Below are 27,064 nucleotides of genomic sequence, written 5' to 3'. Positions count from 1 at the left end.
GAACAATATTCAAAAGTTCTGCGTTGTTCTGGGCCACTGCGCACTTTCGAAAATACTCCAGGCATCTAGCCATCTCCTTGTTGTCTGGAACAAAGTCGTCTCCAGTTTCCTGGTCTTGTTGCTCCTCCTCTGGCTTCTGGTGCTCACCAGCAGCTGCTTCATCGAGCTCCTTCTGCCAATTGTCTCCAAACTGGACGGTGCTGACTACGTCACTGTCGCAGTCGGTGAAATCCTCCCAGGATGTACCACCCAGGACACGCTCAAAGTCTGGATCTGCTGTGGGAAGCTCCAGTTGTGGTGTGTCCTCTGTGGCTGGAGCAAAAGCTACAAAACTACACTTCCGAAAACAGTTGATCACTGTCTCAGCGGTAACACAATCCCTTGCTTGTTTACACCAGTACACCATGTCCAGAATGTTCACAGATCGCGCGATGTCTGTTGCAAGGTCTGTTTCATTCATTTGGAACAGCACATGCCTCACAAGCCGCTTCCTGTAATGCGCCTTGAAAGCACGGATGATTCCTGCGTCGCATGGCTATAGCTTTGATGTCATGTTCGGAGGCAGGAAATGCAGCTTGACATTTGACAGGGTGATGGCGGGGTGAGCGGGGCAGTTGTCCACAAACATAAGGATTTTCCTCTTCTGCAGCTTCATTTTATTGTTGATAGTTGTGAGCCAATCCCTGAAGATAGTGCTGGTCATCCACGCCTTCTTATTGTGTTTATATATTACGGGAAGCGATGATGTTGACAGGCTGCCAAAACAGCGGGGCTTGGCAGATTTCCCGATCACTAATGGGGTCAGCTTCTCGCCGGAGGCACTGCACGCGAGTAAAATGGTGAGCCGCTCCTTGGAATTTTTGGCCCCACTGCAAGTGTGCCCCTTCTTGACAAGTGAACGGGTGGGTAGGGCTCTTAGAACAGCCCCGTCTCATCTGCGTTGAAGATATCCTTCAACTCGTAGCCCTCGGTAATAGCTGCCAAGCGCTTGTTCCAGTCATCGACTGCTGCAGGATTCACGTCTGCTGCTTCTCTATTCAACACTTTCATGGACAGATTGTTGCGTTTTTGGAAAGCCTCTAGCCAGCCTGTAATATAGAAAACAAAACACGCGTTAAAATTTGCGAAAGCAACTTAAACTTATTCAAGTCAAGTAAAACAAAAGTGAATGCATATTAAAACATTTTGGGTTATCAAGCTGGAAATTTATAGGCCTAAATAATTACCATTGGAGGCAGTGAAGTCATCCAGATTCATTTCTGTGGCTTTCATCAGTGCATATTCCTTCAAGGCTACGCCAGTAACAGGGTGGTTTTTTGGCACGTGCGGCACAAAACCAGTCCCACACTCTTTCGTTCAGCTCCGTGTAGACTGTTTTCCGTGCTTTCTGATATTTTTGGCCAGTGTTAGCACCATTTTGCCACAGTGACATTATTTTTTCTTTGTCATGCTCTGTATTTGTGTCCAACGTTCATGGATTCTAATCAGTGATGACGAGAAACCCACTTGTTGAGAAATTTATATGCAAAAACGGCTCGTTTGGGCTGAGAAAACACTTTACATAGAAGAGCGAACAACGTTTCGACCTTCTTCGGTCATCGTCAGGTTCACAAAGAAAGAGGTAACTGACCGGAAGCTGACCACATGTTTGAAAGGGGTTGTGTAACTGAGTGTTGGAATGTAGAGGGCGGTGTTAGATGTTTGAATATATAATTTTATTTTATTATATTTAATATAGGTATAAACACAGCCATAAAACTATGCTCACCAGATAAAATTAACGATGAATTAGACAAATTAAAACAATACTTCACCAACATCAATAAGTTTCCTCCACAAACCGTAGAAAACATTATACGCACACACCTAGACAGAAAGCAAAATCAACCAACTAAAGTAAATACAGCTCACGAATCAAAAAACCACGAAACCATATACTGCTGTATACCATATATTCCCGACATCAGCAAACAAATAACCAACATTTGGCAAAAATTAGTAACAAAATATGACATTCCAATTAATACCAAATTTATTCAAAAACCCGGCACAAAACTGAGGTCTATACTATGTAAAAACTACACTGACAAACACCACACCAACATTATTTATAAAATACAATGTGATAACTGCCACGACTTCTATATTGGAGAAACAAGTAGAAAAATGGAAACCAGATTCAAAGAACATAAAAAGTCACCTTCACACGTTTTCGAACACTGCAAGTCAAATAAACACAACATAACCATAGAAAACACTCAAATACTAAATAAAGAAACAAACATAAACAAACGTAAAATTAAAGAAGCCTTACTTATACAACAACTTAAACCCAAAATAAACCAATATAAAGGAACGCCTTTATACCTATATTAAATATAATAAAATAAAATTATATATTCAAACATCTAACACCGCCCTCTACATTCCAACACTCAGTTACACAACCCCTTTCAAACATGTGGTCAGCTTCCGGTCAGTTACCTCTTTTTTTGTGAACCTGACGATGACCGAAGAAGGTCGAAACGTTGTTCGCTCTTCTATGTAAAGTGTTTTCTCAGCCCAAACGAGCCGTTTTTGCATATAAAGTTCATGGATTCTGCAATTTTTCTGCAGCTTTTGCCGCCTTCAAACAACTTTACAACTTTCACTAGTGAAAGCACTTTGCGTTTTCGACAATCAGCCATGACTTCAGAATGAAGATAAAGACGTTTTGAATATGTGTAGAGCAAAAGAATCAAATTGAAACTGATTTTTAATAAATATATGCCTCCTATTTATACCTTAACCGAACTGATCATTTTTGGTATGATTTGGTCTACTAATCTACTAATTGGATGCGACATGTTTGTTCAGCAATTATCAATGAAAAGCTTGCGTGTGGTGTGGTTTTATTTGTTTAGCAATATTTTACATCAGTACATTGGACAAAACTGTCAATTATCAGACGTGAGGTATTATGAAATGACCGTTAAGACCAGCATTTAAGCGACCAAACGACCGGTTTTTGATCACACAAGGGCGGTCTCTGGTCGCGTCCAGCGGGTGGTCGGTCACTACGGGGAAAATAACATTGAAAGCAGTCCGTTGGCAGAAATATGGTCGGAAACACCGGGGATCGTCCAAACCAGGATCTACTGTATATGCATACACAGCGTAACTAGCTCATATAAATTTCTAAAAGTTAATTTACGGTTAATTAATGTTTTCAAAATATTTCAGCATCCTTTTCTCATGCAAAATATGTCTGTAATTTTATTTTTCTAAGGTGGGATTATAAAGTAACTAATAATTGGTTAGTTATGTCACTCATGTGTAAGTTCCAACTAGCTTACCTCCCAAACGTTTAGCAATATTCTCACTAAATTGTTGAGTCCCACCAACGAATTTTCTCTCCTAGAGAAAAAATAATGTATCATCAAATCTATGTTTTACAGTTTACGGTAAATGTACATATGGTGAAATTTATTTACAAGTTCTTAATCTGTTTACACAACATAAAATTAGATGTATAATGACCATCATGAATTACTTGTATTTAACATACTTGGCCACCGTTTGTTGTTGATGCAATCCTGTTTATGCCTCCGCATTGTTTGACGTACCATAAAAACCACAAGAGTGATGATTCGTAAGGTTCGGTTGCTACTATGACTCTAGACATTACAGAAGGTAAATTCTGAGCTGTCCTATGACGAAATACAAAGAGAAAAAAAAAGGTTTTATCCATGTTTTTTGTTTGTTCGTTAAGCACTTTAAAAAATAAATCACGACAATTGTTCTTTAAATAATAAAAACTACGTACAAGAACTGAATGCTTTCAGATTACTTTGTTGAAAACAGGGTATTTAATGTTAATGACTTGTATTATATACGGGTAAAAACGAAATAATGAACCTAAGTGAGGTATAAGGTTAGAAATAAAAAAGTTCTTTAATGAATATTATAGGTATACATATCTTATTCTGTTTTGATGCATTACGAGACTTTATTTGAAAATTAATCTGAATTTAGGCCTAACAGCAAAAAGAATTTGTTGTTACCATTAAAACATTCTTCGATTATCGCTAAGACTTTCTTATTGAATATTATAAAGACGGTAATTAAAATACATGCATTTTGAAACAAACATTACAACTGTATACAAGAAAGAAGTTACTTCGTAAAACTAGTTTCCTCCAGGAATTGTCGAACTGTCATTCTGTCCCACTTCTCAGCATTAGGGGCTTTCCAAGGAGCAGCTGAAGGAATCTATAATAGACATTATTTGAAAACAATAAATCTGTTTATTTATAAGTCAATATATCTGTATGTTTCTTAATAAAATATTACAAATACTTTCTGAGATTCAAAGTCTCATGGGGAAATAAAAGTTTACGACAGTGATGAAAACAGTATTATACGCTGACATTCCTCCTATCAATATAAGAATGTTTATAAATTTCACTGTTTGTTTTTAAAAATTGCTAATCTCCTCGACACAGCGTGATCATGATTTGATCTAACTGTGGTAGGGATCTTTTCGTGTTATAGATCATAGTCCTTTGACTACTTATTAACTACTTTTCTTTGTTTGTTGTTAAGCACAAAGCTACCTAATTGGCTGTGTTGTACCTACCACTGGTACTGAAACCCGGTTTTCAGTGTTTAAGTCTCCAGACTTCTTACTGTGCCGCTTGGAGCATATTAAACACTAACCTTTGCACTGAAAATCAAATAACTAACTCATGATGACGAGAAACTCACTTGAAGTAAAAGTGCATTATAAAGACGTCACACTCTTTTTGTTTACCTAAAGATGACCTGAAAAGGTCTTAAGTTATTCTGTACTTTATTTTATTTTAAAGTTTTAATACCCATATCAGCTGTTTTTAAAATACGAATAACTAATATATATATATATTTGTAGCCTAAAACTGTCACACAAAAATATTTTAATAAATTTCCAGAAAATATGCAGTAACGTTGACCAGAACCGTCATGACAGTTTGTTTGGGAATTTCACACAAAGCTACTCGAGGGCTATCTGTCCTAGCCGTCCCTAATTTAGCAGTGTAAGACTAGAGGGAAGGCAGCTAATCATCACCACCCACCGCCAACTCATGGGCTACTCTTTTACCAACGAATAGTGGGATTGACCGTCATATTGTACACACCCACGGCTGGGAGGGCGAGCATGTTTAGCACGACGCGGGCTCGAACCCGCGACCCTCGGATTACGAGTCGCACGCCTTACGCGCTTGGCCATGCCAGGCCCCCTCATGATAGAAGTGTCAAACAATGTAAAGTTAACATAACCCTAATTTAGCAGCCTAAGACTAGCGGGAAGGCAGCTAGTAATCGTCATCCACCGCCAACTCTTGGGCTACTCTTTTACCAACGAATAGTGGGATTGACCGTTACATCATAACGTCCCCACGGATAAAAGGGCGAGCATGTGTGGTGTGACAGGGATTCGAACCCGCGACTTTCAGATTACGAGTCGAGTGCCCTAACCACCTGATACTGAATTGGTGAAAATGGATCCGTGTGCTATAAGTCTATAAACTATTGGCAGGATTGGTTTCTTTAACACCATTCTGATCAAGCAACGTATCCGCATGAAAAACAGAGTATGAGTATCATTATTTTCATTTATTTATATACAGAAATTTATCTATACTTTTATACCTTTACTCATCAAAGCCTATATATTTTGGCAAATAGGACTTATTCTAAGTTCTATTGTTCACCAGAATGAAGCTGTGTGGGTATTTGAAACGTTAATATTGTCAGGAATTTACTTTTTAGGTAGTTTATATTAAAGTAAGTTCAACAGGTATGTTGGGGTAAAGATTCTTTTACAGGAGGTGTCTGCGACTTGCTGATGATAAATTCAGAAACAGTTTTTACATACATCATCATGATGCACTTACTGTCACTGTTTTCGTGTGACAATGGATTCGGGCCACCGGTACATAGTTATCCATTAAAGATATTCTACAAGAGTTAGAGTTTTATTCTACGTATTGTTATGGTATTTCTTTTATAACACAAGTCATTATGTTTTAATTACTCTGCTTCAAAATGATTATCTTCATTGCTAAGAAGTGATATCTCATATAATTATTATTTTACTGGCATAATTCAAAAGCAAATGTTATACTGTAATGCATATATTTCTGTTAATTTAAGTGACTACGTGTTCCACATTTCTCCAACTGGCAATACCATAGTTTGCGGGCTTAATCAGGGGCGTAGCCAAGGAAGGGGGGTTGGACCCAAACTTTTTAGACAAGTTCAGTTGCCACCTGTGAAGTTTCATATAGATCCCTGATTGTATGGTGGATAATTTCACACATAACAAATGGTTAAATGCAAATTTCTGATTGAACACTCTTTTAATACAGCAAGTTTTCTCAGAACTAGAGAAATACAATCGAATATCTATGAAAGGCTCAAACGCCTGTTCGTTCTTGCCAGGACATCTACAACACAGTTTGGTTCAACTTTAATATCACGGTGAATGTATAATGAGGCCAGGCCATTCAATCGATCTTCAGTGGTGGTATTTCTCAAATACGTTTTGAGTCTTCTGAAAGTTAAAACGAACGCTCCACTGAGCTCGTTAACACAGGCAGCGTGGCAAATACTTTCAACAGTCATTTCTAGACTGCACATTGCATATGCATCTATGACATTTTTTGGTCTGTTATTCGCAAGTGATTTGTACCAAACCCTAAGTTCACCTACTGCAGCTAGTGAAGTGCTGTCAATGTCAGTTTTGTATATATTGACCAACTCTTTAATTTGGTCACATTGTTGTGCTGTAGGTTCTGACCGTTCTGTGGTAGATCCTGATAGTATAAGACACATGCAGTTTGTAAGGAGAGTTTTGTGACTGGACAGACGGTCACATATTTGTGAAAGAAAATGATCAACAAATGGTACAAATACAACAATATGAAAGTACTCCTCAGGACTAGTGGTTTGTAGGTTAGCACGGTACATCTGTCTTTCAGCCTGCCTTGGCATTATGATGTCAATTTGAAGCTCACTACACAGAGTTTGAGCCTCACAGAAAATGTTGTTAAATTCATTCACAGTATTATTTCTGAGTGAACGGATTAAATCTTCCACTATTTCTGCGTGATGCATCGCAGCACATAAATCAATGTTCTGTTGCTGCAGTAAGTTGCACAGAGGTAAACTATAGGAAAACAATTTAGCAATGGTAAGTAGAGTGATGATGAATTCTGGCTGTGTTAACAACTGATTGGCTTGAGTGGCAGAATCCCTGTCTTGCCAACCTGATATGGTCTAAAGGGCACCTGCAACTGCATGGATTAATTCCAGAAAGTTAATGACAGAGTCATGCCTCTCAACCCACCTGGTGGGGCAGAGACCTTTCAAACTTTTTTTTTTCGATTCAGGTGCTTTATTCTCCACCGAAATAGCCAAAACATGTTTTCGTTTAGGTGTATTGAGAAAGTTTTCAATACTAGAAATTACTCCCATGCAATTTCGCACAGGAACTTCTTTACAAGCATCAGAAATTACCAAGTTTAGGCAATGGACACTGCAATGTACATAGGGTGCAAGTGGGAATTTATCAGTTATGTGTCTCTGGACACCATTGAATTTCCCACTCATAGAAACAGCACCGTCGTACCCTTGTCCTCGCAAGTAAGCCAAGTCAATACCATATTTTGTCAGATTGGTTACTATAACATCAGCCATGTTTCTGCCTGTCACATCATAAACATGTATAAATTGCAAAAAAATCTTCTCTCATTGCAACAGAGTTGTTATTAGCATGCAAATATCTAACACGCAACGAAAACTGTTCAATGCCTGAAATATCTGCTGTTTCATCAGCTAATATTGAGAAACACTTTGCTGCATTAACCCTGTTGACCAAAGCATAAAAAACATGAGTATTACAGGCATTGATGATTTCATTTTGAATTTGAGAACTCAGATACGTAGCATTCCTCTTTGTACTCTTAAAGCTTGCTGATAGCTTGACATCACCCTTTGTTCTGTAGCGCAAAATTGCCAGAAAATTCACATCATTATTAGTGGGCTCCTCATCAGTTTCTCCAACAAACATTGGACCAGAATCATATTTTCCCCTCAAAGCTAATCCCTGTCTCCCACACAGCAATACAGTATCAATAACAGGCATTATATATTGTCGGTTCTGTTCAATTTCTTGCTTGTATGTTGCATCAAGCTGCAAGTGCACAGATGAACTGTAGAAAAGTGTTAGCTTTTTCTTTGCTGTCTTGGTAGTACTGTTTCAATTCATATGCCTTGAAGTCATCAACAGCCTTCTTCCAGTTTGTGTATGGAAATTTCACAAGTTGTCCCAATTTCTGGCTTCCAACACCAGCACCATCAGGAGCAAAAATACAGCAGTACTTGCAGAAAGCACCCTTTGCATGTTGACTGCAGAGTATCCCTCTCCACTGTGAAAGCCAACGATACTGAAAACGCAGCTTTCTTGGACCACACTGGGGGAAAACATTATCACTCCCTGGCTTCCAGGCATTCTCAAGGAGGTATTTTTTGATTTCAGCGTTCATCTAAAAAGAGACAGAAAGACATAGTTCTAATTAAATTATTTTGCATATTGGAAAGTTTGTTATGAGAATACAATAACCTCAAAGAGAAAGGCTTAAAGCTGTACTTCACAGAGCAGGCCTAACATCCTGTGGCTGTAGGCCTGCAATCACTAGCAGCAATGAATTATTATTAATACAAAATTAATATAATGAGGATTCGACTTACCTGTTTACCAATGCTGACATCATCAGAGATGTAATTTCCAATGTCCCAGACTGGACCTGAGGTGGTAGTGGCAGCACTGGTAGAAGGCCACGGTGATGACTCTGACAATTCAAATGATTCAACCTGATTCAGCAGATTGATTAGGTTCAGCCTCATGAATGGGTTTAAAGAATCCATGCAGTGTCTTTTCCTTTTTCAGGCTTGACATAGTGAATGAATGTTTATCTCAACTTCTGTTTGTCAACGTCACATTCTTTTCGTCAACGTCAAAATCACAGTACCATTGGCGCCATATATCACTATAGATGGCGCCAATGGTACTAGGTTAGTGCCATGGTACTGCCAGCCTGCCACAGTGCCGCCTATTGTTTATTTGTGAAGTTAATTCTTGAAATCCAGGAAATCTGAACATACACTGTCTATGATATTTGAATACAGATTATAAACACTATACATATATTTTGCTCTCTCCTGAGTGACTCTATATTCTATATGTTGATGACAGGACTGTAGGCCTACTTTGCTGGGCCTGATAACTTTAAGTTATATATTATATATATAGGGGTATATATTTATTTATGATTAAAAAATAAGACAAACGCGTCAGTGTGTCATTCTGAAAATTGCCAAAACAGTGGTCTCAGAATGCATAATTCAGACTTTTCTTTTATGTTTTCATTAGAAAATTTCCCGGAGTGCATGCCCCCGAAACCCTAGCATGACTTCGCGCCTGCGGCGCTTGCATCAAGCACTCAAACTACACCCCCAATGGCCATTTATGGCTACGCCCCTGGGTGTAATTATAATGTTTGCGTGGTAATTAGAGACCTTTATCGATAATCTTGAATTTTAATTTAAAGCTCTTCTAAAAATTCCTAGTCCTATGAAGTCGTTTCAGTAACTTAATATCATTTTAACATTTCTATGGTTCTGTCCAGGAGGTTTTGTTGCACCCAATGGCATCTTAACTATTGTAGTGTCTCAGCATTTGTTAAATATCGTGACGCTGGATGTTTATTTCCGTCATTAAACTTGTGTTCATATAACTAATTTGGGATATTTATAAATGTTTCAATATTGCTAATTATCTGTTAAGTTTAGAGTGTTTTATCTTTCAAGTTTTCACTTATTATAATAGAACTTGACTGCATAGGCCATTGAAATTCAGATCAAGGAACAAAGAGATATTCAAGAATTGGTCTATTAACGTTGATATTCGTTTACTATTTTGCTTAATGAAGTGAATACATGTTTATGTTATTATGACCACAACATCTTATATAGTGTCTCCAACCAAGGTTTTATTGATGTGTATCAAAAAATGACTAACGAAAATAATGGTAGTGTGTAAATAAAGCTAGAAATATTTTAACTTTATACGCTTCTATATTGCTTTAGCATCCACACTTTTACAAGGTATGTAAATAACTCTACACAGAATTCCTGGGCAATAGAATTCAATATATAGCAAAGATGTCACAGAAAGCATAATGTTTGGTTTTTTTACCCATTTCCATGAAATTTGATACAAATATATTTTGTTATAGATTCCATACATGTACATAAAAACATGTGGGATATGCTCAATTTGGCTATTTTAAGGGTGTTAAAAGGTAAAGAAACCCATATTTTGAGGGGTTTTAGTCAAATAACTTCACCTTATTTCGACCAATTCACGTGAAATTTAATACGTAGATAATACTTACAGGTCCAAAACAGAGATGACGATCATTTTGGTCTTTTGCTTAACTTTTCAACCAGGAAAGTACAATTCGGGATTTACGTAGACTGTTCATGTGTATGTCAATCAACTGACATTGGATTGGGATTTGATGTAGACAGTTTTTGATTCTTTTGTGCCATTCTCGACTTTTTTTGGTGTCAGAATTGGCCATATTGGAACTTCGTGTGAGTGACATGTTGCATTTTTTAATTGATTTTTACCTTCTTTAAGGCCTTTCTTGTTTGGCTCTAGGTTATATATCTGAGTATCGAATTTTTGTCGTTACATTTTAGTTTGGTTTATTCACTTGTTATACGTTTTTATATCACATAAATAAATCACAAGAAGGCTTTTTTCAGTTCCTTTAGTATTTGTTACACAACTAATGCAAGCGATTGGGAAAACTGGCGTTTTGAAGATTTAACGATGGTCTGTTGGAAATAACTGTTACATCCTCTGTCGTAACATTCATCCTACTCGGGTTTAAATAGTTTAATACTTCACCTATTTACGACCCGGCATAGCCAGGTGGGTTAAGGCGTTCGACTCATAATCCGAGGGTCGCGGGCTCGAATCCCCGTCGCACCAAACATGCTCGCCCTTTCAGCCGTGGGGGCGTTATAATGTGAAGGTCAGTCCCACTATTCGTTGGTAAAAGAGTAGCCCAAGAGTTGGCGGTTGGTGGTGATGACTAGCTGCTAAATTTAGCAGTGTAAGACTAGAGGGAAGGCAGCTAGTCATCACCACCCACCGCCAACTCTTGGGCTACTCTTTTACCAACTAATAGTGGGATTGACCGTAAATTTATAACGCCCCCACGGCTGAAAGGCCGAGCATATTTGGTGCGATGGGGACTTAATATATTAACACAATGTACCTGAAAAGAAATTAGTTCAAATCTTATTGAAAGTTATGATCTACTAAGTGTAGCTCTTGTAAGCGGATTCATTTAGTATTAGCAATTGGCTATATTCAATTCAATAAGTTACAGGCGTCCCATTTCTTTCAGGACATAACATCCTATAACCCGTGCCATTAAAAATAGTAATTTTGATTTAATCATAATTTTAGTTTAGTTTTGAGATTTTTACTGAACACAAGTATTGTTTTATTACAAGTTAAAGCTTGTAGAATAAAGTTTGCTTGTTTGTAATTAAACACTGAGCTACAGAATAGGCTATCTGTGTGCTTATAATAAAAATAACAGTTATAGTTATGGCTAAATTGGCTTACAAAGCGTAATCCTATTTTGTGTTTAGATAATTCGTAATTTTCGTAGCAAGTTCCTTTTTGCTTATACTATGGTTTGTGAAAGTGTACAGTGAACTACAAATTCAAGGATTATAACTGAAACGGCTTATTTTAAGTAATTTAACACAGAAAATTTTGAAAGTTATATACTGTTATATTTCTGTTAATCTAAGGTGAACTTGTACCCGTAGACCAATCTTGTAACACAGAGTTATAAGAAATACCAACAAAAGTATATATTACGAAACAATCCAAAAACTGTGACATATATTGTATTAAACTGAAGTTATTGTATAAAAAAAATAAGCTTGTCACTCACTCTTCCTGGTTATTTTCTACATACCTAGTTAAGTGTTAGTAATCTGTGTAAAGAAAGGCTAAGGTTTTTTTAAAAAATCTATAATTATGGAGTAATTATCACAAGAGCTCACACTAAACAAGCATAGTTACCTCCTCCCCCATTTTATCGATCGTACGCCAAATATGGTTCAGGTCTAGATTAACCAGGGGGTTCCAGAACCTTGGAAGTGCGTCAACAGAATTGAATCTTTTCAGGAATCCCTGTTTCAGTAAGAAATATTTTAAAATTCATAGTAAAAATAGTTTGATTTAACAACCATTTTGAATATGACATAGCTCCATATCAACTGGAAGCTATTCAAAAATAAAATAAATTTTGTACATACATAAGTTTATATTGTTCTCATACAGTATTGGAACCAACTATGGAAACATACAGGTAATACACATACATCAGTTACCAACAATGCTTACCTGCAACTAAGTGGGCACGTTAGCTTCAGTATAACATATTATTACAGACATACAATAGGAATACGAATAAACTGCACAATTTTAAATTATTTTCTATTTGCCTTAAAACATCCCAGTACGCCATGTTTTATGCTCTTATAACTTTATCTGTCTATGACTGAAATACACCATCTGTATTATTCTACAAAACTCTGCAAAGTTGTTTGGTACCTCTTAACCTTCTCAGGGTTAATGTAATACCATAAAACCTGATTAATCTTAGTCACGCTATTTAACCCTACAGTTCCTCTACTGTAAATTAAAAAACAAAAGATTCACTATTAATCTTGCAGTCTCTTTCAAGGACAATCTTTGCTTTAATATTTCACAATACCCTTCTTATGTTATCAGCTTTCCATCCAACATCTTGATTTCGCAAAACAACAAACAAACAACTTTAACATACAAATTATGCATACAACAAACACTGTGTGGGACAAACAAACCAACAAAATACACCTCTGTCGTTGTGCGTTTAAATTTGTAATTTTTATTTCGATTTAAAATTTAATTATTTTTACTTCTTTTTTTTAACCTGGCTTTGTATTACCCCATTCTTCGTATCTTGGTTTAATGGGTCAGTAATCTTACGTGTAATGCAGGAGTATACATTCTCTGCGTTACGTTTATATAGGTTTGTATGTACACTGTATAAATATGTACGAGGTTTGATCAAAAAGTTCTAAGACTTTTTCTGTTACAGATGCCAGTACATAGGTAGTGAGTTTCACTGAGGTGTGTACATAGTATAAATGGTGATCCACCATACGAACAAGTCATTTCTCCAATTGTTATACCCGTGTTGTTCAAAGACAAACGTATCTCTTGTCCCTGTTGTAATAAAAATGGACAGAAAAAAAGAGCAAAGTGTTTGCATCAAGTTTTGTATGAAAAATGGTAAAGGAGGAACAGAAATCCTCGAAATGTTAAGAACTGTCTTTAGTGATGAGTGCTTAAGTAAGGCTCTCGTTTATCATTGGATAAAACGCTTCCAAGATGGCCGTGAATCTTTCAGAGATGACCCACATTCTGGACGACCGTCGACATCGTCCACTGATGAAACGGTCACTAAGGTGAAAGACAGTTAACCAGGTCTCTTATAAAGAGGTCTTAATTCGCTTTAGGAAGAAAGTTAGAAGAAACCGCCACGAGCTGTGTGAGAATGGTCACTGGTTTCTTCACCAAGACAACGCACTTTCACACACTGCTGTGTCCGTTCTAGAATTATGGGCAGAAAGAAACATTCCTGTGATACCACACATTTCGCATTCTCCCGATCTAGACCAGTGTGTGTGTTTTTTTTTTCTGTTCCCAAAAATCAAAATTAAGTTGAAAGGAAAGAGATTTAATGACATTCCAACTATCCATAATAATGTGAAAGCAGAACTTAGTCGCATAACAGTTAAGGACTTCCAGCATTGCTTCCGAAAATAGCAGGAACGTTGGAACAAGTGTGGAAGATTACTTTGAAGGGAATAACTTATAATACTGATGTATGTAAATTATTCTTCAGAATAAAAGTGAAGTCTTAGAACTTTTTATATGTGCAAAAACGACTCGTTTGGGTTGAGAAAATATTTTACGTAGAAGAGCGAACAACGTTTCGACCTTCTTCGGTCATCGTCAGGTTCACAAAGAAAGAGAGAGGAAACTGACCGGAAGCTGACCACGTGTTTGGAAGGGGTTGTGTAACTGCAGTGTTCGAAAACGTGTGAAGGTAACTTTTTATGTTCATTGAATCTGGTTTCCATTTTTTTACTTGTTTCTCCAATATAGAAGTCGTGGCAGTTATCACATTGTATTTTATAAATAATGTTGGTGTGGTGTTTGTCAGTGTATTTTTTACATAGTATAGACCTCAGTTTTGTGCCTGGTTTTTGAATAAATTTGGTATTAACTGGAATGTCAGATTTTGTTACTACTTTTTGCCAAATGTTGGTTATTTGTCTGCTGATGTCGGGAATATATGGTATGCAGCAGTATATGGTTTCTTGATTTTTTGATTCGTGAGATATATTTACTTTTGTTGGTTGATTTTGCTTTCTGTCTAGGTATGTGCGTATAATGTTTTCTACGGTTTGTGGAGGAAACATATTGATGTTGATGAAGTATTGTTTTATTTTGTCTAATTCATCGTTAAGTTTATCTGGTGAGCATAGTTTTATGGCTGTGTTTATTTGGTTTCTTAGTATGTTGAGTTTTTGTTTTGTTTCATGTGCTGAGTCCCAAGGAATGTATAGTCCAGTATGGGTGATTTTTCGGTGGATTTCTGTTTTGAATTGTGTGTCGGTTCTTGTAATTTTGAGGTTAAGAAATGATATTTGATGGCTTTCTTCCTATTCACATGTGAAGTTAATGTTCGGATGTATAGAGTTAATGTGATTGAAAAAATTAAGTATGTGTTCTGTAGATCTGAATCCCGCAATCGTGTCATCTACATATCTGTACCAGTATAGTGGTGGATGTAATGCTGTGTTAATTGCTTGTGTTTCAACTTGTGTCATAAAAATATGGGCTAGAACTGGTGATACTGGGTTGCCCATGCTTAGGCCATTTGTTTGTATATAGTTGTGGTTGTTGAACATGAAGTTTGTCTTTATCGTGGTGAATTCTATGAGGGTTGCTAATTGGTTGCTGGGAATGTATGTATGGTTGGGTTAGGGTCTCGGATATACAGTCGAAACGTTGTTCGCTCTTCTATGTAAAATATTTTCTCAACCCAAACGAGCCGTTTTTGCATATATATTTCTCTTCAAGTGGGTTTTCTCGACATCACCACTTAGAACTTTTTGATCACACCTCTTATATTTTCCAAATCTAATATAAATACTACATATAAGTCTCTGTGTTGCTACTAGGAGAATACTTGTGTATCAAGCAGTTATATAACATTCTTCAAAGTGCTATTAATGATTATCTTGCTTTAGGTTCAGTAGTTTATGTGATATGGGCAATGAAAGTGTTGTTACATTTGAATCAATAAGAAGTGGAATATGTGACAGACAGTAACATAAAATTGATAAATGAAATAATCTCATATTAACATAATTGATAAGTCTAAACATGTTCAAGTAATCCATCTTAGTATGACGCTGTTGATAACAGTGAGCCTACCCGATATCGTACTGAGATTGTTCAGATATCAAACTGTTTGAATATCTGTATTCTGTACTGTTCACAGCAGTGAACTGATCCGGATTAACACTTCTAATAGCAGAGACGTTATCCAGATACTACTCTGTTAACAGTAGTAGCATTATGCAGGTACATCATACTTATAATAAGGTTAACTAGATACCACACCGTTGATAGATGTTGCGTTATTTGGAAACATCCTACGTATATTAATGAGTTTAACTAGATACTATTGATATCTTTAGCACCATCTAGATACATTCTAGATATCATTTCAACATAATCAGCGAGTTTATCCTTAAATGAAATTTCTTGCGAGAGATATTATCATACTTTGTAATTAAATCGTTAAACGTATCATGACGCACCTTTATACCACTAGGATGATTGTTACGCTCGTTTTAATATGAAAGAAATAATTGTGAGGCCGACAGTCAGGTTACATTGAAACATTCTGTTAATAAAAATACAATATTATAATTCATTCTGTCAGTATCAATTATATTACCTTCTTGTGTATTTCAGGTAAAAAGACTTCACTATATTTATTTTTATATTAAACAAAATATTCTATGTGCAAGGTTAAAATCAACAAATTTATTACGAGACATATCAGTACTTTAACTTATTCTGAGTCTATGTTTGTTTGTTTGTTTAGAATTAAGCACAAAACTACATAATGGGCTATCTGTGTTTTGCCCACCATAGGTATCGAAACCCGGTTTGTAACAGTACAAGTCCACAGACATGATGCAGAGCCATCTGGGAATTATTCCAAGTCGTAAGAATAAAACTGAAACATCTATTTAAAATATAAAAAATAAATTATATTTTAAACAAAACTTGCCTTATCATAAAACACCAAGTCCTCTTTTTCGTTCACTTTGTATGTTTCAATACCAAATTCTTTAGCCAATCTCAACAATCGGTTCTGGGTGGGCCCAACATACGATCCTCCTAAATCTACATATTTCAAATTTGGATCCTATAAAAAGTGTATACATTATAGATTTTAGTTTTCTCACTTTAAGGACGAAGAAATTGTACTAAATTTGATATACAAAATTAACTTATTTGATTTTTGAATTACTTTTCGATTCTGATTTACAATTTTATTTGCTTTTGATCAGAATTTGCTTGTTTTTGTTCAACGTTTGTGTTTGTGTGTGTTTATAGCAAAGCCACGTTGGGCTATCTGCTGAGTCCACCGAGGGGAATCGAACACCTGATTTTAGCGTTGTAAGCCCATAGACTTAATGCTGTACCTGCGGGGGACTAGTTCAACGCAAAATGTTATGTATTATATGATAATTTATCTCGTAACATGCCTCCAATTTATCTTGGACGAGCTTCCGATTTAGTATGTTACCAATTACGATTTTAAATAGCCGAAAATTGGAATTTAAATTTAGAAGTTAATTGAATGTCGATATGGATTATATTTATTACATTTGCCAACGCAAACACATTTTAAAATATAAATGATTATAATATTGTATATTATAATATACAATTTATAATAACGGCTATTACAAATAACAATTTATATACAAAAGTTTTACAAACTCACAAACAATACCTATTATTTCTGGTCTGGAACTTAATATTTTATCCACAGTTCATGTTGAGCGAATAATTTTGTGGTGATTCACAGGCACACTTCATTTCTTCACACGCGAATTTTTTTCCGCTGAAGTTATACAGTGTTTTTGTCGAAATACCGTTCGAAGGTAATTCACTAAAGTTAAACCGTTTGTAATGTTCGAAATCTATAAACTTTCGTGGTCAAATATCTGTAGTTTCCGATTAATCACAACATTTATCACAGTTACAGCTTCCGAGGTTTATAGTATCCTATTTGTAGCAAACAAACAATATTATGAAAACTTTCTCCGTCGATTTATAAAGCTCAGTTGGCAAAAATAATTCACTTCTATACATATGGTACATTGTTAATTCTTGCGGTCAGAATCTTCTACAAATAGGCAGGAATTTCGCAAACATATTTAACACTATAAGTTGCATGCATTTCTAAATATATATTTAACTAAAACAAACATCGATATTAAAATTAAAGCATAATAGTAAATCCGTTACAAAAGTTACAAGAGTGCTATCTGATTTGTACTTGCCGTATCCAATATAGCAGTATTAGATCAGAGGGTAGGCAACTAGTCACCATTACCCATCACCTCACTCCTACATATTATTATCATCAAACACAGTATATCTGGGTGTGTTTAGTTCTATATTTCGCTCCTGTTGAAAGGATTATTTCATATATTGTAAGACAAAGCTGTGTGATCATAGCGATTAAGGTTTTACACATTGGAGAGTGTGCTGGTAAGGTTTGCACACAGATGCAGGAGAGGTTAGCTTTAAGAACGCAATGAAGATGTATCACTACAGTGATCATCAGCTAAAATGACTAAACAATAGTTTGAAGAAAGGAATACTTGTAACTTGGCGTACACAGTTAAGCCCAAAAAGCTATGGTTATACCACCATTACAGTTTGCAAGTCAAACATAAAAGGGTTGCTTTACTAACATTACTACCATTATATGTTTTGTGATGGATTTATTATTATATATTTATTTTGATATTGGTATCTGTTTCAGTTAAATATATATTTACAAATGTATGTAACTTATACTGTTAGATCTATATTGCAAACTTCTCACTTATTCATTAAAGTTGTAGAATATTCTTGAGTGTAAGAACAAACAATGTACACGTGTATGCAAATACCAGTATTGTTGTACAAGATGAACTGTCTAGACTCTAGAATATCACCATGAGACAGTATGTATTACTGGTTTGCTACAGTTAGTATATATAAATCTCCGAAGTTTTAACTCTGATTAACGCTTATTAATCTGAAACTTCAGCATCATTTACAGATTTCGAACATTGCAAATCGTTTAACTTCTGTGAATTAACATCGGACGTTAGTATTTTTAAAAGATATTATATAACTTCAGCTGTGAGAAATCACTTGAAATCAGCAAAGAGAGATAGCTATCTCCCGTTAAGTGAATTGTACCGATATAAAATTAAAATAATTCACTCATTGTTAATCCTCCCTAATATAGTTCCGAATCAGATAGAAGACTCAATACTGTTTGTAAGTTTATAAGACATTTGTATATAAATCATTATTTGTAATAACCGTTATTATAAATTGTAGTATTGTTTTCGTACTAAAATGTATTTGTCTCGAGAAAGAATCCTGTGTGTATTAATCTTGTTGGTAAATATTTTGAATTTGATACGCATTGACATTTAATTAACTTCTGAATTGAATTACAATTTAACTCAGTTTTACACTATTTTAAGTCGTAATACATAACGTAATAAATTGGAAGCTCTTCAGAGATAAACAGTTTACCTTCTCAAATCTGGCATTCGATTTGGTAGTGAGAATATAGGTCCATTTTATCACATATGACTACAACAGCTCGAACCAAGCAGATCTGATTCTCGTGTAGAATGATGGCAAAACAGAACTTTGTTATTCATTACAACATTAGTATGTTTGACAGGTAAGCGGCCATTACTTATGGGAGCCTATACTGCTCGATGTAAAACTGTAAAATTTGTTCTTATTAACATCGAAGAACAACTGAGAATGCAAGAACGTTTGTGACTGCATTCTATCATATATTCGAGAGCTAGTCGCAATAGTAGAAAAAGTAAATCATCGACGAAAATCAATTATGTTTCACTGAATATAATGTACATGTAAGTCACGTGATTATTAGTCACATTCATTCATTTATAAAGTTTTACTAGCAGAGATTTAGTATTTGTGTAGTTACCTTTTAAAGCATCAACTATTTTTAGTGTTAGGTTTCGATGACTTACCCGTTTGGTTAAGGTACGGCCACCAACCCTTTCTCTGGCTTCCAGCACTATAACGTCAATATCCCATTCATGTAGAAGTTTGGCTGCACATAGGCCTACCATTCAAGGTAGATATGTAACGTTAGTATATTTTTGATAAGACTACACGGCTTTTTCTTCAAATGAAAATGATATATCATAATAGACATGGAAAAAAAACTCCCTTAAATTATTTTCAATTTAATTCGATTAATTTCTTAACAAATATAGATTTAGTTAGAAATATGCTATCTCGTCAACCATATACTTCTTTCCACCTGAAAGTTTCAGTATTTAATAGTATTGTTGGCATGAAAAAAAAATATAACCGTTTTATGCTATCATAATTATATTTAATTGAAAATATATATATAATTGACAAGAATAAATCATAATTTAAACCTCTCTCTCTCACACACACATATGTACTATAAAAATATGTTATAGTATATCATGTATATAACAAATTACGATATCAAATATTTATTTTTAAAGTATCAGTCTTAATTAGGAAATGATATATAATTGCTGATGCTGCATATAATATTTACTCCCATAAATTCATTTTGCAGAATTTACGATACGAATAACTTTGTGACATTATCAAGCGTTCCATTTATTGTTCACCTTCATTTTTCATTAAATTTTGTTGTTTCTTTTTTTACTATTTTGCGCAAAGCTATGAGGGCTATCTGCGCTAGCAGTCCCTAATTTAGAATTGTAAGACTAGAAAGAAGACAACTAGCCATCACCACCCACTGCCAATTCTTAGGCTATGCTTTCACTAACGAATAGTGTGATTGACCGTGACATTATAACGTCCCCAAGGCTGAAAGGGCGAGCAAGTTTGGTGTAACGGGTATTCGAATCCACAACCCTCAGATTACGATTTTAGCGCCCTTACCATTTGGCCATGCCGAGTCTTTTCACTAAATAAGTTTATAATTGAATAAATATATACATTTTTTTACGCATCTTCTGTCATTTCTAAAATAATTTCACTGAAATAAGTTTTGAACATTGATTTTCAAATTATATAACGGGAATTAATTTTACATTTTTTAAAATAATTTAACAGGCGTTGGATTCAAACAACAAAGTCAGTTTTGTCATACTGAAAATACGCATCTACAATATCACTATAGCATATTAGTAATACATGTTGTTTGTGAAAATGTTTTTGTCCGCGAACTCTTACAGTTTAGAAGCCAGCAAGACCAAATTGGGTAGGTGTACTAATATTTTTAATATGGGTCAGTTCTTTCCGCTGAAAAGAGTCGAAACCTTAATTTCATTGAATTCTAAAAACATATTAAGATCTAATATCATAATTGGAGTAATGAGTATTTGTTTTGAATAGGTCGTGTGCAATTTTTTTGTGTGTTCAGAATTAAGCATAAAACTACACAGTGTGCTATCTGTACTCTGCCCACCATAGGTATCGAAACCTGGTTTTCAGCTGTGTGACTTCGCAGACATGCCGCTGTGCCACTGGGGGAGCGTCGTGTGCAACCTAATATTCTTATTAAAATTACAAAAATTTCATCTCTGAAAAATTTCAAACTTCCTCTTCCTTTGAGTAATCCTTAAGACCTCCTAACTAGATTTCAAACGCGTATTTCTGCAGTACGACTAGATAGTTTGTTATTTTCTCTAACCTAACTCAAAACGAATTCCGTAAATCTGATCTACCTCGTAGTCACCAAAAATTTAGAAATAATTCCAAATTACCCTTTTTATTATTATTATGCTGATTTCATATTCTAATATAAAATCACATTTGTTTGTCTTAATTAACTTCAAGTTTTAAACAGTATTTATAATTAAATTTTATTGTTTTATTGCCCTTTCAACCGTCACAGCAAACATGCTCATCCTCATGTAGCTTTACGCGAAATTAAACAAACACACAAACAAGACCTTTGAGCTGTGATTAACTACTCTTCGTGCGTTTATAGGTGTAAATTACTTGGGTAACGTGCGGCTCACGTTACGCTGTAAAACTACATTAACCGCGAGCGTGCGTGCCTCGTGAAATATTTTATTACATATTTTACTTAACCTAATCTTAACTAACCTAAAAAAATATCCTCATTTTTACATTTTAGTTGCTTTACACATAAAGAATAAACATGAAGAGCAAGAAATAAAATACTTATAAAATCTTCATTTGTGTTGGTCTAGGGGCCCAGCATGGTCATGCGTGATAAGGCGTGCGACTCTTAATCTGAGAGTCGCGGGTTCGCAGCCCCGTCGTGGTAAACAATGCTCGCCCTTTCAGCCGTGGGGGCGTTATAAGTTGCGATCAATCCCACTATTCGTTGGTATAAAGGTAGCCCAAGAGTTAGTTGATGGTGGGTGGTGATTACTAGCTGCCTTCCCTCTACTCTTACACTGCAACATTAGGAATGGCTAGCTCAGATAGCCCTCATGTAGCTTTACGCGAAATTCGAAACAAACTCTAACACTTTTACACACTACTGTGATTTCACAAATGGCTAATCCAGTTGGAGGGAGTTTCTAACTTTTTTATTCATTGAAAACAACATCTGTTGTCTCTAATCAGAATGTATCAGTATTCAAAGAGCCAAACCCATGTGAACTTTCTGTAGACAACTTCATTAGATCCGTGGATAATTATATATTTAAAACATGCATTTTTGTGCACATGCATGCTAATAAGATATATATAGGTTTCTTCTAAATATAAAGGAAACAAACGATTGTATGTGGAGCAACTAGGATTTCTAGAAATGTAAAAACTATCTCAACAAAGGGAATATATGTGAGTGGTTCTTGCAAATGTAAAACAAAAATATTTTGTTGCATCAATGAAACGAGTACTTATAATAACAGAAGAAAAAAACTCGTTCATCGTTGGAGTAACTTTTGGTAATCGTTACAATATTTTATTATAGTCGTTTCCATTGTTAGAAGTTGAGTCCTTTACACTTACATGTATTTTTCGGTGCTAGAGAAATATGTGCTCGTAACAGCACTCAACGTAGACAAAACTACGTACATGTAACTACTGTGTTCTGAGCAGTGCGCAAGGTCATTCACGTGTAAAGGCTGGCGTAATGCTTATAATCGTTGTTGCTGATTGAACGTTAGGCATGTTTGGAATAAAGCAGAAGGCCACCATGGGTATTGAAACCCGGTTTCTAGCGGTGTGAGTCCGCAAACATAACGCTGTGCCAGTTGTGGACACCCTTTGAACGAAAAATATCAAAAATATTCATATTTAGTTACTTATTGATTTCTCTGTTTTATCTATCCCTTTATTTATATGATTATTTATTCAAAGATTTACTCTTTGACCTTTACTTCTGTCGGATTCTCTATCTAACCTAGTTTTTCCAACTTTATTTATTTGGTTATTGATAATATATCAAATCGAAATCATTGGGTTTTAAAATTGTTCAATGGAGTACAACATTATACTTTATAATTATCTAAAAAAGACGTTAAAGTATCTGGTGTCTTACATGTACATCCAAGACTTGTTTATCTGTTTTATTCATTAAAAGATTCATTTGCTTCAGGTTTTAACTAAGTATATAATATATATATATATATATATATGCATCTTATTATGTAATTTATAGTTTATCTTGTTAATGAATTTCTTGAACTATTAGTTACAACAACATGCCTAATTTATACTTTTCTAAGCAAAATTTTCACCATTGTTGTAAACCGTAAAGCTGCGGCTGTCAGTTTTAATCAAAAACAGTTTTACTAAATAGTTTATACATGAATTGTGTGGTTCCACTTTTTTTCTTTTTTGGTTACAGGTTTCTTATTAACAAATAATTTACATAAAATGTAAACAAATATTCCGTTACTGTTACACTTAATACCATTAATTACTGTTGGGGTCTCCTATAAATCTTATATAAAATGAACAACTTCACCTAATTTTTTGCCAGTTCTATACGGTAAGATTTGTGATGTTAAAGTTATGTCAGAGTTACTCGATATGATGTAATATCTAGACTATTATTACTACCAAGTGAACACAAAAACAATTTGAAGATTAACACTCTTTGTGTGTTTGTTTTGGAATTTCGCACGAAGCTCCTCGAGGGCTATCTATTTAGCAGTGTAAGATTAGAGGGAAGGCAGCTAGTCATCACCACCCACCGCCAACTCTTGGGCTACTCTTTTACCAACGAATACCAACCAAACTCTTTTACCAACCGTCACATCATAACGCTCCCACAGCTAAAAGGGCGAGCATATTTGGCGCGAAGGGGATGCGAACCCGCGACCCTCAGATTACAAGTCGCACGCCTTAACACGCGTGGCCATGCCGGTCCTAACACTCTTTATTGCTGTTTATAAGCGCAAAGATACACAATAAAATGTTCGTGCTCCGCCCACTGCGGGTAACGAAACCAGACTTTTAGCTGAAGGCTTTATACGAAAAAAAGAAGAAAAATAATTGGAACATTAAAACACAGGATACTGTTTAGATACAAGTCGTGTCTTAACGTTTTTATCATTCTTCTACCATTAGAATGCCTGATTTTTATAATTGTATAATTACAAGATACCAAAATTATATTTTTTAAACAATATTTTTGTAACAAAATATGATGTTTCTTAATAGTTACTTTTACCGTCAACTGGATACGTAGTAAAATTTACACCACTAGCATTGCAATAGTTCACTTTTATCGGCTCTGACTCTGTGAACCTTAAGTGTAACTGGAATAACTATGTGTGAAACAAATATCAAAAGAACGTTAAGGTTACAGATATTCCAAAGGTATGAGAAAAAGGAAATAAAATGATCATTTTTTATTTTTTTTTAAATTAAGAAATACTTACCACTGAGGCCAGCTCCAATCACGATTACTTGGTGTTGTTTAGCCAACATCGAACTCTCTCGCTTTTCAATCTCTCGTAGTGATTATATGAAGTAGAAAGTCAAAACACATGTTGATAACTGTTCGGGCTGAACTCATTCGTGCTAACCTTAATCACAGCTTATGTAGCTGTACACAAGGTCGTCATATATTTTGTATTTTTACCGCATGAAATAACGTTTTAATCTCTTTTTAGTTTTGATGTCTTATTTTAAAATGTAGATATAATTTTTACAATATATAATTGTGCTTGTTTAAGATAAAGTATTTTCCAAAAGGTTTTGAAAGTATTTCGTATGCTTGAATTACTTATTTAAGTCAATAAATTTGAAATAAAACGTTTTCTTAATTGTTACTTTTTTGTGAAAAGTATTATATTACAGATGATATTATATGTTAATTAACCCTCTCTAATACGGGCATATCGTGATGTTTCAGACTTACATTCAAAATTTAATTAAATAATTCTGTTGTCGATGTAAGTAAATAGAATTAGCATGGCTGTGTACTTTATGAATAATATTTTATATTACTTATGTTTTAAATTTATTAATTAAAAAACACGACGGTATTTATTTCTGCAGGTTCGTGACGCGTCTGTATTTTGAAACCTAAATTAGTTGTATGATTTCAATAATATAGGCAATAAACAGCCTCACGTATCTGAGACACAGTGTATAGACAATTCTAAAGTCAAAGAGTCAAACTACAAACTTTTCCCTGTAGTGAGAAATATTTTTTGAGCTTACCTTAGAGGCCCCATCCATTTTTACTTAACTTTCAAAGTAATTTTGAGAAACATATGCTTATATTTGACCTAAACGGTCATAACCAATAGAAATAACATATTTTAAACTTACTTAAACGTACAGTAATACTATATCTAACAGCCGTAGTTCGTTGCAGTAGTTCTGCAGCGCAGTTTCCATGACAACAGTTCAGTTGTAAAAGTATAACGTCCAAAGCACAACAATGTTACCCCCAGACTTCCTAAAATCCAACTCTGGTTTTCCAATGCCAATTTCAACAGTCCGGTACCATAAACATTCAAGATTAATTCATCTAATGACTAGACCAGCATGGACTAGCATTAACACGTTTCATTTTCCATCTGCTTGAGATATACAATAAATGAGCGAATATACCATGTATACCAGTTTGTATACTCGTGATTTTAACAGCATTTCTAAATGGAGAACTTTTTTTTATTATGATTAGTACTTTACCTAAAGAATGGATGGCTTTTACTGCTAATCTTTCCATTTATGGAATCGCTTTTGTCATCACACACCAGATTTTGTTTACCATGACTGAAGTAGGACTAATTTGAGTTTGTTTTTTTCCTGGATAATTCTTGTATCCCATGCTGATCTACACTCCTTTGTTTTCTAATTCTATTAGAAAACTTAAGAAACTCTAAATCCATGATCTGGGCACATATTTTAATGATTTGAGTGTATGAAAAGCGGGCAATTTTCGATGGCATCACAATAACTACGAATGGTAAAAAAAATGTGAAAATGTAGCTACAACTTTATATCGATTGTTGTCGTCACACGGCTTGCTGGTTTGCTTATTGGAAATCGTTTTAATAGAATGTACTCAATTCTATAGTGAGAACAGGTTTACAGTAGTACAACCCTTCTTCGTGTCACAGTGGTATATCTGTAGGCCTACAACGCTAAAAATCGGGATTCAACGCCTATAATGTGTACAGCACAAGTAGTTCATTGTGTAACTGTGTGCTTAACTCGAAAGAAATAAAAATCATGACGCTAAAGCTTAAAACTTCTTCAGTTTTGTAGACTACTCAAAAGCATTTTAATCAATTTTTTAAAAATATTGTAATTTTCCTATTTATTTGTATTATATATTCGCAGGGCTGATCGAAGCTATTAAACCTCTGCTGTTTTACAGCTGTAAATCAATATTTATGTGTGTGTGTACTGTTATTACACTTGTATATTTTCTTTTTTTTAGTTTAAAATATATTTCCTGTTTCATGTTAATATCTAAGCTTATCTGCAACACAAATTTGTTAAATCATATCTAAACTCTTTTCAGAAATACACATTTTTCTTTTAGTTTGAAAAGCAAATTAATTTTAATTGCAAATGGTGTTTCAAAACTGTTAATACTCATGGACTTCATCAAAATAACATTGGTCTAGTATTAAGTAAGTTTTATAGTACCAAATTATTCGAACAACTAAATTCCTCGACATTATCAAGTCTCCATTTTCCGTAGCAAGATATTGCTAACACTCTCAATAAGTGACAATTTTGAAGAAATAATGAACACTTGCCTCATGATGTCCTTGAAGAATATGTTGATGATATTAGGGTCTTGGGTGTTACTGGCTGTAAAAATGATACAACTATTTTACGAAAAGATTTATATCATTTAGTGAGTTGGCAAATTTATTATAGCGGATGAGGTGTAATTATAACAAATGCAAGGTAGGTTATCATAACTTGAGATATAAGTATAATTCAGGCAGGAATAACTTTAAAGAGTGTCATGAAAGAAAGTTATTTTGGTATAGTGGTTGATCAGTCTCATAAGCCATCCAATCAGTATGCAGTTACTAGTGGCAGGGCAAATGGGATTTT

The 27,064-nt window shown here is 34.9% G+C and overlaps 1 protein-coding gene across 1 annotated transcript in view; it reads right to left on the bottom strand.

The window, feature by feature from the left end:
• Positions 1–24,554, bottom strand: part of LOC143248896 (amine oxidase [flavin-containing] B-like) — a 37,533-nt gene extending 12,979 nt beyond the window's left edge. Inside the window, exons 1-7 of the mRNA XM_076497814.1 lie at positions 24,415–24,554; positions 19,561–19,655; positions 16,542–16,679; positions 12,197–12,307; positions 4,160–4,251; positions 3,548–3,689; positions 3,336–3,396 (exon numbers count right to left, since the gene is read on the bottom strand). Coding sequence (XP_076353929.1) covers positions 3,336–3,396; positions 3,548–3,689; positions 4,160–4,251; positions 12,197–12,307; positions 16,542–16,679; positions 19,561–19,655; positions 24,415–24,463 — 688 coding nt within the window. The 5' untranslated portion in view covers positions 24,464–24,554. The remainder of the gene's footprint in view (positions 1–3,335; positions 3,397–3,547; positions 3,690–4,159; positions 4,252–12,196; positions 12,308–16,541; positions 16,680–19,560; positions 19,656–24,414) is intronic.
• Between the last annotated feature and the right edge of the window lie 2,510 nt (positions 24,555–27,064).

The sequence above is a fragment of the Tachypleus tridentatus genome, chromosome 4 (assembly GCF_004210375.1).
Source record: "Tachypleus tridentatus isolate NWPU-2018 chromosome 4, ASM421037v1, whole genome shotgun sequence".
In the NCBI taxonomy this organism is placed as follows: domain Eukaryota; kingdom Metazoa; phylum Arthropoda; class Merostomata; order Xiphosura; family Limulidae; genus Tachypleus; species Tachypleus tridentatus.
The sequence above is the reverse complement of the archived record's forward strand: the minus strand, read 5'-3'. Positions and strand labels throughout refer to the sequence as shown.